The sequence below is a fragment of the Brachionichthys hirsutus genome, unplaced genomic scaffold, assembly GCF_040956055.1.
Source record: "Brachionichthys hirsutus isolate HB-005 unplaced genomic scaffold, CSIRO-AGI_Bhir_v1 contig_202, whole genome shotgun sequence".
Classification (NCBI taxonomy): Eukaryota; Metazoa; Chordata; class Actinopteri; order Lophiiformes; family Brachionichthyidae; genus Brachionichthys; species Brachionichthys hirsutus.
The window spans coordinates 707021-720681 of NW_027180319.1; the positions used below are offsets into that span (position 1 = coordinate 707021).

At 41.2% G+C, this 13661-nt stretch overlaps 1 protein-coding gene across 1 annotated transcript in view; it reads left to right on the top strand.

Moving 5' to 3' along the window:
* LOC137912605 (MAP kinase-activating death domain protein-like) overlaps window positions 1–13661 on the top strand; it is a 34194-nt gene that overhangs the window by 13342 nt on the left and 7191 nt on the right. Inside the window, exons 19-36 of the mRNA XM_068756742.1 lie at window positions 2970–3078; window positions 3161–3347; window positions 3736–3886; window positions 4174–4377; window positions 5677–5727; window positions 6003–6029; window positions 7279–7382; window positions 7842–7925; window positions 8232–8390; window positions 9724–9841; window positions 10372–10434; window positions 11037–11157; window positions 11272–11377; window positions 11493–11603; window positions 11685–11792; window positions 11896–12060; window positions 12158–12230; window positions 12580–12686. Coding sequence (XP_068612843.1) covers window positions 2970–3078; window positions 3161–3347; window positions 3736–3886; window positions 4174–4377; window positions 5677–5727; window positions 6003–6029; window positions 7279–7382; window positions 7842–7925; window positions 8232–8390; window positions 9724–9841; window positions 10372–10434; window positions 11037–11157; window positions 11272–11377; window positions 11493–11603; window positions 11685–11792; window positions 11896–12060; window positions 12158–12230; window positions 12580–12686 — 2048 coding nt within the window. The remainder of the gene's footprint in view (window positions 1–2969; window positions 3079–3160; window positions 3348–3735; window positions 3887–4173; window positions 4378–5676; window positions 5728–6002; window positions 6030–7278; window positions 7383–7841; window positions 7926–8231; window positions 8391–9723; window positions 9842–10371; window positions 10435–11036; window positions 11158–11271; window positions 11378–11492; window positions 11604–11684; window positions 11793–11895; window positions 12061–12157; window positions 12231–12579; window positions 12687–13661) is intronic.

Genomic DNA, 13661 nt, shown 5'->3' on the forward strand with positions numbered 1-13661 from the left:
CACTGACCCAAGCCTACTTTAATCATGTTGCCTAATTTATGGAAAGTGTACTTTATATCGTCATCAAACTAAATTCATGGTTTTACCAGGCTAAAGGAAATTGGTTGGTTATTATGTAGCGTTTACTTGTCTAGGAAGTGCGTCAGAGCTCTTGCCCTCAGGTCAATAAACATTATCCTTTCCCCCATTTCCTTTCCGATAATTAGTGCCTGTCAAAAAAATAAAGACTTCAATTATTTTCTTCTTAGACCCTTTCTGCCTTGCTCCCAAAAATGTGTTGAATTGTGACAGAGTTTCGCCCACATCTTCCCAATTCGACTCCTGTTTCCGAGTCCGACCGCTACTTTCTCTCGACAGAGAGGAAAGGTCTATGGTTCGCTCCATCTAGTTCGAGTACTACCATTTCCCGCTTGGAAAAGAAATGATATATTATCTAATAATTTTCCAATTGATCTATATATATATATATGTTGTTGGACCCTGTTACAACTGTGCAGGTTTTATTTTGTACCAAGACTATGGTTTGTTTAGCTCACACACACCTTAACTGCATACTATAGACACAACTTGATGTTGAAATTATATGTTGTCCTTATCTGTAATAGATGGGCACTATTTCCCCCAACTTAAGAGCTGCAGTTGTCTATTAATGCAGTATCATAAGTGATCATAGTCGCATTATCAATTTAAATCGCTCACGACGTTATGAAAAATCGCAGTGGAAAATTTACCAGGATGGTTGCAGAGCTAATGATATTAAGTTAACCGAAATGTTCAGGTTTTAGTCCAGATAAGATTTTAATTAAGCATCGACAATCAAAATGGGTACCTTGGTGCCACAGGCAATACTGGATAAAGGTGAAATACATACATGCTCTTGGAATGGGTTTGTTTTGGTCAATTATCCTTCTGAGGTTGGATCAATACCCGTAAGAAATCTTTATTAAATCCTTCAATCATGCAGTAGACCACAGGAACTACTGCTTGTTACAAGCAAGCCTTTACTTTTAACGCAAGATACTTCTGACGCATTTATAATCAAAATCCATAAGAAATCTGCACCATGGATTTGGAAAAACCGATTTTATTGTAGTCATATTGGAAGAAGTCAATATAAGCCAGCCTTGCATTATTGAATATTTAAACTAGAACCCGCACAGAGATTCTCATGGTCTGCAAGTGACAGATTAGAGAGTCACATTTAATATATTTTTAACATAGTTTTTCAGCTTAAAACTAAGCAAATGTGGAAGAAAATGTAATTTTGAATTGAATGAAACATTTTAGCTTCTTCTGAGTTTGTACCTTTAGCTAGCATATTACTGTCGAATCTCACCTATTTCTAAGTGAAAGACAGGCGGCCTTTGTTTAATACGTCTTCCCTGTTATTTCCTCATCCACTCTTGGTTGAGGAAATAATTTGCTTTGATTCTCTCTCACTGTAAAGTTGACCGATTGCTATGGCAACATCATTAGTCTTTTTGTTCATGCACGCAGCTCCTCTGGAGGTGGTGCAGTCACTGTTCTATCAGGCACAAGAACATTATATTTAATAATATAATCATTTATGTTGTAAAGGGTGCAAGAGAAGAGGATCTGTCGAGATTCTCGTGTATTATGAAATGTGATTCTACGATTCTTTAGGATTTTAAAATTGTAAACTGTTGTTTACGTTAGACAACTGGTTGGGTTTCTGGCATGTACCGTACCCATTTTTTGTTAGCCGTTTCCTCCTCATGTAAAGACAGTTTGGGCTTGTTTTCATGTTTAGTGTCGCATGTCATCTTTACTGAACTTCAGAGTCGAACAGAGACCATATTGTTTGCTTGCTATCAAGCTCCTTATATTTTTAAGTGGTTTGCCTTGTAGAATTGTAAAAAAAAAGTGTCAGGCAAAATGTCTTTCTCTCTCACTGTATTTAGTTGTTGCAGTGTTGTGACTCGGCACTCAAAATTGACATGTTTATCAAAATGTTTAACGTACAAAATCGACCATGGGTTAAATGTTTAAGTCCAAGTTACTTCAGCCCGAGAGTGTGAGTCATCGAGGTGTGGATTGTAACAAAGGTGGATTGGAATGTCTTGTGCAAGTTAATACAATATACAAGATTTAAAAACGCGGAGAGTTTGCCAGTTTTATTGATGGAATTAAAAGGAATCACGAGGGGGCTTGATGTGGCCCAGAGAGGATGAAATGTGTAACCGCTTTCAGATTAGCAGTGTGAAAAACCTAAAACATCACTGTGATCTTAAGACACAAATTTCTGCATCAACATGTGACAGTCATCATCAAAGGGCTTCATTATTTGCTGCAGCGGTCTGGATGAAGTCTCTATCAAGTCTCGTGTGTTTTACTTAGTCGTTTGAGTTAGCAAATAAAGATTTGCCCAAAGGATATTGTGATGTTTGATGATTATATTACAATTATGAAACAGTTCCCCGACACCTTATTGTGATTTGCTCACAGTTGCCTAGCATCCCACAGCGTTACAGCAGCGTATTGGGTTGAGTCAGCTTGTGACGTTGTACTGTAGCTCTTGTACCACACCATTCACACATTCTTTCATTTCTTCCGTGCATGATGTCCCTCATGTGGTTGATGCACCCACTGCCTTCCATCTGACATCGATATTTTTATACCACTAATGTGTGATCCCACCGCCAACTGTGTGTGTGTGTGTCTGCGTGTGAGAGAGCGGCATAGTCCCTGTTTGATTTGTCCTTCACCTCTCTTGTGACTGTTCTGTTCTGCAGTAGATAATAAATCTGTAGATTCCATGTTTGTCTGTCCTCTCCACAAACTGTTAATAGTTAAAAAGGCTAGTTTGATAGTGCTATCCTTCTCTTGTTTGCAGTCCCTCTTGAGAAAGTGTTTCTAGTGACCTCGTAGTTTCCAGTTTTTCTTTTTTTCTTGTGGGGGTTTTCTAGCTCTGGTAGTCAGACACTTCATTGCTTTGGTTCTTCATCCAGGTGCACGTGCACCTCGAGCACTTGTGGACCAGAAGTCGTCTGTAATAAAGCACAGTCCGACAGTGAAGAGGGAATCGCCCTCACCTCAGGGTCGAGTCAACAACACAAGGTAATTTATCATTTGAACATCTGTCTGCCACTGTAAAAGATCAGAGCATGTTATCATCACATGTAGTGTTACTTTGATTCAGTGAGAACCAGCAGTTCTTGAAGGAGGTGGTGCAGAGCGTTCTTGACGGTCAGGGAGTCGGCTGGCTCAACATGAAGAAAGTGCGCCGCCTGTTGGAGAACGAGCAGCTTCGTGTCTTTGTGCTGAGCAAGCTGAACAGAGCTATCCAGTCGGAGGAAGATGCCAGACAAGAGATCATACGTGATGTGGTGAGATACCTGGTTTTAGCATCCCCACTGAGACACGCAGCGTCTCTAGCATCTGCCTAAATGATTTCATGCAAATTGACAGAATTATTTTAACTGGAGGTAGCATGCCGAGAGGGCTTTTTGTTCATGCAACTTTAAGTATATGTATTCAGGCCAAAGATAATTATTATTTTATTTTTGGAATATTCAGTTAAGTAATTTTGATAATTAAGGTGGAGGTAGAAGTGGCAGAGATGAAGATGCTGAGGTTCTTCCTTGGGAGTGGTTAGACGTTTTGGATTATAATCTGTGCAACGTATGACACTGTCTTTCAACGGGACTTGTATCAATGCTTTGTTTTCTTTGATGTTGAATTCACCATGAACTCATAGATGTGTATTGCTTCCAGGAAGTGAGCAGGAAGGTGTACAAAGGCATGTTGGACATCTTGAAGTGCACAGTTTCCAGTCTAGAGCACTCTTACACTAATGCAGGCCTCGGGGGAATGGCCAGCGTCTTCAGCTTGTTGGAAATAGCACGCACACACTATCAAACTAAAGGTACGGCCAGTATTTTTAGCACTGCAGTGCATACAAGAAGCATGAAAGCCTGGCCTGTACGACCAATACTTGTCCATGTATTCACTGACACGCATGTTTAAATTGAGCTAAAATCTGCATGATTTACTGAAATATTCCCTATAATTGCAAAGTTTAGAGCTCATCACTGTTTTCCCTTCTCTGACTAATGCTGTTGATCCTCTCCCAGTATTAACCTTCTTGTAATTTCCTCTCCTGTAATTTTCATTAACTCTGTCTTTGGGCTGTAAATTTTGGTAATTTATCAGACCCAGAAAAACGCAAGCGAAGTCCCACAGACAGTGCCGGCAGCCCAGGGAGTAAAGAGAGTCCTTCTGGTCGTATGGAGATGGCCAGACCTCAGGGCCTTCTAAATGTTCCCCACCTGCAGCTGCCACATCACACAATGGGCAAAGGAGCCCGACATTTTGATACCCGGAGTCTGAATGAGGAGAACTTTATAGCCTCGATTGGTGTGTACATCACTCCAACCCTGGTTGCATGTGCACTGTGAGATCCTCTACCCCGTCCCCAGCAAGCTCATCAACCCTACAAACTAGTCTTGCTCCCTCCTTCTCCCATCTCAGAAAATATACTGTAAAGGTGTACAAAGTATTCCACACATTTGTTCTTGAATTACTGCTGTAAAAAAAAAAAAAAAGTACCACTATGATTTTATACCCAAGCAGTATTTCTCTATAAATATATGATACTATTTTTCAGAATTTGGCCCTTGGTTAAGATATTTCCCTATTGGTTGGTGAAAAGTGTCTGGAATATTTTCCCTGTCTTCCAGACTGAACTGTGTGTATTTGTCTCCCCTTCCTGAAACATCTGTGCCCCTGTTTGCCTTCTCTCGAGTCATGTTGTCGGCCTCTTAGCACCTCGAATGCATGTCTTTCATTTGATCTTCCAGTACTAAAATCTGCAGTAGTGGAGGAGGGAAGCTAGAGGTATGCGCATCGATGGTAAAATCAGTTTGCCTTTACTGCAGGTTTCTCTGGGGAGTGCTGTAGTAAATGGCAGCTCACTTTATTCTCAGCATGGAGGGTGGAAGCATCACTCCCCAGTAAGCAGTCCCAGTAAGGAGACACGTTTGTCTCTGCAAAGTGTCGATCCATCAGCAAAGAACCAACTGACTTGAGAAATCCTCAGTCACTACCTTTTCATTTCCCAAAAGTTATTCTGGGTCTGTATACGGGGGACTTTCTGAGTCAGCCACCCTGACGCCTCTCCTGCCCGCACCCCTTCTCTTCCTTTTAGAAGTTGCACCTTCAATCCTACAGAATGCTGTGAGACTTGCATCCCGGCTTCTGCAACTGCTCCATTTCACCTGCTGGCTAGTCGGCCTCTCAACCCCATCCCATGCTCTTTTTCCGAATCAGCCATCTCTCTCTCTCTCGCCTTTGCTCTGGAGAGCCAGACAAATACAGTCGGTGGCTTGTGGTGATAGTAGAAGTTTATTATAACATCGCTTGCATGGCTCTTCAGGACTTTGGGATATGAGCTCTGGGTGTGTTGTAATGTATGTTACCTTAGTAGCTGTTACACATAGACGATCCCTGCTGACAACTGAATACTTCCCTTTATCCAGGTTGAAGTGCAGCTACATGCAAACATTACAATCCACCAATATTCAGTTATTGACAGATTCTTATTGCTTATTTTGTTTTTATTTGGTTTCAATGCTCATCCACCATACATGCCTTTTCAACCAACTCTCTGACTCTCTCTCTGTCTTTCTCTCCTTGCTTGCAATGCATCTTGGGTAGAATTGTGGAACAAGCACCAGGATAAGCAAAAAGCTATGGAAAAACAACAGAGTAAGAGACTGTTCACACATCAAAAATTAAAAAAGGATTGGGGTGTCCCGCTGTTTTTACCCCACCCCGTCTTCTCCCCCTTATCCAACTCACCAATGTTTTTGTACACAAATAAGTCAAAAGCTATACTTCCAGTAAGTTGTCAGAATTAATAACCAGAAAAATGCAGGTATAATTGTTTTACAAATGAGATGCAGAGGCGGATGGATTCATCTGAAAATAATCTTTATATGGTATCCCGTTTTTCTAATTGTTATGCCTGTTTCAAATCACAGGTGGGTTCTTATCGGTATTAACTAATGGTAATATATGTACTCTAACTTTATATGACAACTGGAGTTGGATAATTTCTCATAAATTACACCCTCTTTTCATTGTCGGTTGTATTTAATCAAGAGTTCAGATGACAGCCAGTCTGCTTTCATTGTAAGTTCTTCCAGCCGGCCTGATGACAATGTTTGTTTTTCTATACTACGTTAAGCTCTGTTAGCTTAATAGCTGTAGCTCAATGACTGGAATGACACCATACTCTAGAAGATAGCAAGCAAGAGGAAAGTTTTGCTATATAAATGTTTCCATTCTGCCATTTCTCATGGTTTAAGCAGTAATGGTGGTTATTTAACTCTGTGCATTAAACAAAAGACACAGATTCTAACTGATGTGAGTTTCTGACCCAGAATCCAATGGACTTTCTCAGGGGACCTTGATTTAAAAAGAGGAATTTTGTGTCTTGGTCATTTCAGTTTGGTCGGTTTTTTTGCCTTTCTTGACACCATATCAGCAGAAACTAATACCTGCTGCCCTGCCATCCTCTTATAACGGTATTTTTTTCACAGTTTCAAGTGGTTTACTTTAAGTTGGGTTTCTTGAGTCAATACTCTATGGTTACGGACTCATTTAGCTAAATGATTTGCAAACATTAAAACAAGGATGATTGAGATTGACTTGTTATTAGTTCTGCACCTACTGACTTGTTTACGAAGTTATGCAGTACACATCTCACTTGAAGCAGAATGCCTCTTGTTCATCAGTTTGTCTGCATGCCTAACTGCCTGTGTCTGTTTGCTGTTTTTATGTATCTTGGAGCACATTTTCAGCTTTGACTTGACAATTAACGTCACGCTGCTGCAGATTTGTTTTCATTTCTAGTTGTATGGCACTTCTCTGTTTGCCCATTCCTAACCTCTTGTGGTGTTTAAAAACTTTATCTGTTACTATCGAGTTATGCAAAAAGATGAAACAAAAGGTACTTTAAACACATTTTCTTAGCTCTTGAGATTACATTGAATATAGATCCTGTGTTTCTTGGCTAGACGCAGCTTAAGGCTCAGTCAATGATAAAATACTTTTCCAAATATGAATAAGGTCGTGTTAGACTGGGTTACTGTGTCACGAGTGTAAATGCAGTGTTTGGATACAGTCTTTGGCACTTTACATGGATGTTGCATCAGTGTTACTGTGCAGCGTTGGCTTTGAATGAGGCGACTCATTAAGGCAAGAAAATGTAGCCCTACTCATAAAAACGTGCTGATTTTCATGTCTGTTCTCCAGGGTCTGAAGGAGCAAAGCAGCAGCGCCCCCACGTGGCTGATTTAGAAGAGAAAAAGTCACAGATGAGTGCAGACAGTGGCCTCAGTGTCACGTCTGGATCTCAGGTTTGTTTGGGGGGTGACTGAACAGAACTGAATGGATTTACAAATTAATGCTGCACCATGTATGATTATAAAATCAGTTTTTATTCACAGGTACCAACCGCGGTAACACGTGCAGTTTTCATTTAATCAAAAACGTTGATAGCAGTGACGTTGCTTTCTCCCTAAAATTATGACTATGTGACTTGCACAATGTAATTTTCCTTTAACCTATGACAATGTGGCTTTGCACCACGATTCAGTGAGATAAATGGCCTATTTTTAAACTTTTGTCACCAATAGTGTGGTTGAGCGGCCTGTGTTCTAATGCTGCTAAGATGGTGTATGCCATTACTCAGGCCTCTGAGCTATAGTGTTGGTTTGTGGATGGCAAAGATTTCTATTGGTTTGCTGCTCATTTTAAATGTCTAACCATGTATTGTACCCCTGCATTCCATCCTCTTTTCCCCTTTATGTTTACAGAAGAGTGACACCGAGTCTGTAACAAGTTCAGAACCTCCAATCCTGACAAGGAGCACCAGCCAGGACTCGGAGGCTAGCACAGTGGTAGGGCACAGCCAACTCAGATATTATGCAATATGTTCTCGTCTAAAACATGTTCTCTTTTATTGGGATATGTGTTATAGTATATCCCCCTGAGACCAGCCCGCAGACATGCTTCCTCTATAATGGACAAATGTCCACTACAGAGGACATGCTGGTGGGCTGGGTCTTAGGAGGATATAGATCCTATCTTCATTGAATGGCTTGATGAAGCTGAGTGATGATTTTTATCATTAACCATAAGGATCAGTACCAAAAATTGCTGTTGCATCACATTTATCTATTGTTGTTCTCTTTTTTTTTTTTAAGATAAGCAACAGCTCTGGAGAGACTCTTGGAGCTGACAGTGACCTGAGCAGTACAGCAGGAGACGGTCCGGCTGGGAGGATTGCTCCTCATTTAAATCAGTCCAGAGGGACTCTCTCTGACAGTGAGATTGAAACCAATCCAGCCACCAGCACAGTGTTTGTAAGTCCACACCTCACCATAAGTGAAATAAATAAATCATATAGTTTGTATTTGAGATAATAGCCAACTTGAAATAGTATTCTATAGTTACAAACCAACCTTATGTGAACATAAAAACCATAAAGTACTAGATGAACTCTAGAAGGTGGTATTGATGAATTTCAGAATTCCCGTGCATATAAGGAAAAACAGAAAGATTGCAGCTTAGTTATCCAAAACTGACAAGCACCACACCAAACATCAGTTCGTCTGTGTGTAGACACCTGTGTGCAAATTTGTAGGTCTAGAGAAAGCCTATGACAGGGTGCCCAGAGAGGAACTGTGGGACTGCATGAGGAAGTCTGGAGTGGCAGAGAAGTATGTCAGAGTAGACCAGTACATGTATAACAGCGAAGTGTGCAGTAGGAGTAACAGGGGAGTTTAGTGTTGAGGTGTGATTGCACCAGCGATAAGCTCTTAGCCCCTTTTTGTTTTTTTGTTTGTCATGGTGATGGATAGATTAACAGATGAGACGAGACAAGAAGTTCCTTGGAATATGATGTTTGCAGATGATATTGTGAGCGCAGGTAGAGGAGAATTTAGAGAAGTGGAGGTCTGCTTTAGAAAAGAAAGGAATGAAGGTGAGCAGTAGTAAAACAGAGTACATGTGTGTAAATGAGAATGTCCCAGGGAGAACAGTGAGGTTACAAGGAATAGACGTAAAGAAGGTAGAGGACTTCATGTACCTCGGGTCAATGTGGAAAGGAAGTGAAGCATCGTGTGCAGGCAGGCTGGAACGGCTGGAGGAAAGTATCAGGTGTGCTCTGTGATAGGAGAGTGTCAGCGAGGATGAAGGGAAAGGTCTACAAGACAGTGGTGAGGACAGCCATGATGGACGGCTTAGAGACAGCGGCTCTGAGGAAAAGACAGGAGGCGGAGCTAGAAGTGGTCGAGATGAAGATGCTGAGGTTCTCCTTATGGGGGGGCCAGGTTGGGTAGGATTAGAAATGAGACAATTAGAGGGACAGTGAAGGTTAGACGTTTTGGAGATGAGGTCAGAGAGACCAGACTTTGATGGTTTGGACATGTCCAGAGGAGAGACGGGGACTATATCGGTAGAAGGATGCTGAGGATGGAACTGCCAGGGAACAGGGCTAGAGGTCGACCCAGGAGAAGATACATGGACGTAGTGAGGGAGGCAATGAGAGTGGCTGGTGTTGGGGAGGACGATGCAAAGGACAGGGTGAAGTAGAGAACGTTGATTTGTTGTGGTGACCCCTCACGGGACAAGCTAAAAGTACAATAGTAGTTCTACTATAACTGAAGGTTCACAAACATTGTTCTATCTCTTCAGGGAAAAACCCACACTCTGAAACCAAATGTAAAAGACCATGTACTTGTGATGGCAAAGGGGCCGCCTGCACCAATGGAGGACCTCAGCATGAGGATTTACCTTTGTGAAGGCCTGCTGGGTATGATCTATCCTCCAAGCCCTTTTACAGTAAAGTCAAACGGGTTACATTAATTACATTTCTGTCACTGGATTGTTTTGCATCTTTACTAATATCTTTCAAATCTAAAGTGCTGAGATTGATGTATCTTTTTCGGTATTTTTGGGAACCACATGCTCTTGCTTTGGTTTCCTAATAATGTAACGGGAGTGAACTTTATTTCGAAGGAATAAAAAAAAACACGTGATCACCTTAATGTTGATGAATGTTAATTATTTATTCTTAACGTGTGAACTGAAAGTTAAAAGGTGAATCACAGGAACAGATCCTTTTTCCTCCACGCGGTTCTGTTGAGCATGATTTTGACTAGAGTGAGCTGTAGATTAGAACTCAATGAGTGTGAAGTGTCTGTCCTTGTTTCGGTTGCCTGGTGTGGTTCTCAGCTTGGTCTGTTGTTTTTATTATTAACCATTCTCACCTCTTTGCCTAACCCCATCCTGCTTTTGCTGCTTTTCATCCCTCCTGCTGCTCCTCCTGGGAAATACTTACAGGCCGCGATAAGAGCTCCGTTTGGGATCAACTAGAGGATGCCGCCATGGAAACCTTTTCTCTGAGTAGGGCTAATCTCTTGCCTTCGCTTTTTCCTCTGTATGGGTGTGTGTTGGGTGAGCCCATTGCTCACACAGATTGACTCGGTGTAATGTTTGATTTGGTGTGGCTTTTTCCTGTCTGTTGGTGAGCCACACGACTGTGTGATTTCTTAACACAAGAAGTGATGAAAGTTATGATCTTATTAATAGGAATAACCACCAGATGATCCACCTTCATCTGTGTTTTCAACCAGTTTTCTGACTAACTTTTTTAACCTAAAAGCTTGATATGTCATGCTTTTACATGCAGGATGAGTTTTGGTATTGGCTTCCAGCATCTGAAGTCCACATAATGGTTCAGCATTTGGCTGGTAAATAAGAGGGAAATGTAAAAGTATTCTGCAACATGATAGAAGTTGGGAAAACCAAATATCTTTTTTCATCATTGTAAAAGTGTGTTCATTCTTTTGTCACATTTTTTTCTTTCCATTTTTGACTGTTTTCAATGTGACATTTAAATTGGAAGGTGATAAAGCTGTGTTGTGGATGAAATTCAGATTCAGATGTTCAGATGTCAAGCTTTGCATCATTTAGGAGCTTCATTAGTGTATCATACCTGTGTTCAGGTAAGGAGCGCTCCACACTGTGGGACCAGCTCCAGTTCTGGGAGGATGCCTACTTAGATGCTGTGATGCTGGAGCGTGAAGGCATGGGCATGGACCAGGGACCTCAGGAGATGATTGAACGGTTCTGGCTTTTTATTCGTTACTATGTAGCGTTGCCCTCTTCACCTTTGGTAGATAATGGTTTGTAATTCTGCACTGCTCATACTCGTTTTCTGTGTTGTATTTGTCAACACAGATATTTGTCATTAGGAGAACATGACCGTAAGCGTCTGGAGGATGATGAAGACAGACTTCTGGCCACCCTGCTGCACAATATGGTTGCATATATGCTCATGATGAAAGTATGGGTCCTTTTAGTCATTAGGCTCATAATTGGTGTTTATTTATGCCAAATAAAATGTTTTTGAGCTCCATTTATTTCAATGTTTGTTCCTGTTGTTGTGCCTCGTTGTTTAGCTGACCAAAAATGACATCAGGAAGAAAGTGAGGCGTTTGATGGGAAAGTCTCACATTGGCCTCACATACAGCCAAGAGATCAATGAGCTACTGGACAAACTCGCCAACATGGTAATTATCTGGCCTTTTTTACTGTATTTCAACATGTATTAATCCGTTGTAATTATTTATACTGAACTATGTTATGTTTAGAATGGCCGGGAGCTGCCGATCAGGCCCAGTGGAAGCCGGCACATCAAGAAGCAAACGTTTGTTGTACATGCTGGCACAGATACCACAGGAGACATCTTTTTCATGGAGGTACATTAAGTCCTCCAAACTACATCTGTAACTATGTCTGTAATGCTTCTTCAGAAATCAGGTTGGTGCTTATTTTACTTATGCTATTCATCTTTTGTTTTAGGTTTGTGATGATTGCATCGTCTTACGCAGCAACATCGGCACAGTCTATGAGCGCTGGTGGTACGAGAAGCTCATCAACATGACTTACTGCCCCAAGACAAAGGTGCTCTGTCTGTGGAGACGCAACGGCCAAGAAACACAGCTCAACAAGTTCTACACCAAAAAGGTCAAATGTTCATCTGTCTGCATCCTGTGCTTTCATTCACAATCGGGTGACCTTGATTTGTACCGTAATTAAAACAATTTTCATTTTTATATTTTAGTGTCGTGAACTGTACTATTGTGTTAAAGACAGCATGGAGAAAGCTGCAGCAAGACAGCAATGCATTAAACCAGGTATGGAGTGAGTGACCGAGCATGCATCTGTCGAGGTTTTGCTGAATCTTGTCTGTAACTGAATAATTGCATGGAAATCATGAAAAAGCCATATTTTATAATGCTGTTCATAGTAATGTGGCACTTTATCTGGACCTACTTCAGCATTTAACAGGTTTTACTAAGCAACATCACCAACCCTTCAAGGTTTATGAGAAACCACCGGGGGCGGGGGGCTGTGTAGTCTTGCCAACAGTCAAAATACAAGCATGGAAGACATTCAAAATGGCTCATTTTGAGTGGGTTTTCATTTTTTCCTGCATGCTGTCAGGTCTTTGATGGAATTCATCATCCGTGTGGTTTCCTGTAGGTCCAGAGCTGGGTGGAGAGTTCCCGGTCCAGGACATGAAGTCTGGAGAAGGTGGACTGCTGCAGGTCACATTGGAAGGAATCAACCTTAAATTCATGCACAGCCAGGTAAGAGGCCAACACCACTGCAGAGACTCTGCTTGTCGTCTCACACAACGCAAGGGCATGAAAATAAAAACTCAGAGCTCATCCCATCCTCCCGTCCTCCTTTCTCATCCCTCCTGTTTGCCTCGTTTCCTCCCTGATGTCTTCCTCTATTGTCATTAAAATCAAATTACAGTCGTAAAAATAGTAGCAGTGGTGCTTGATTGACTTTTACTCACACCTGATGCTCAACCCTTAGAGGAAGAATTCCTGTTTGTGCTTTTGCTTAATTTTTATTTTATTTATTTTAACAGTTTGTTGTTCGTGTTCATGGTTTTTGTTCAAGTGCATGTTTCCCAAAAACAGTATTAACACATTCTTCCACACAAGTCCCCTGTTGACATTTGTGGTGCTCAAAACTCATTGTTCATTTATTGTGTGGCAGATGAAGTGTTAATGTGTGTGTTGTGCGTCAGCGGTAAGACGGATGACCTGAAGCAACGACTTTTCATTAATAATTGGCTATTTTATAGCAACTATCCACATTTAAGTTTGGACCCTTGAACATTGTCGTGTGTTGTCCTTACGTGTGAGCAGGTAGTCTTCAGCAGGGTTTTTTATTTTATTTTGTGGTTCAGGTTCATTAGAATGTGATGGAGTAGTCTCAGACTGGACTATGGTGAATGATCAGGGACCCCCTCCCTCTTGCTAGCTGACAAATATGTATTAAACAATAACATGGAAGTGTGAGGTCTTACAAAAGGGAATTTGAACAGCTGTGTTTTCATGAGCTGTCCTACATCTGTGATCTGATACAGTATCGGTGAAAAATCCAACCAAACAGCTTTTGTTGAAACTATTTGGATTCCTCTTGAGCTATTTTATGATTTTATTTTTCATCCTCCTTCCTCCTCCAGTGTGATGGAGGTGAATGGATTCTCATTTGTGGTGCTCACAAAATGACTGATATACCATATTTAACTGTAGATAAACAGGTGC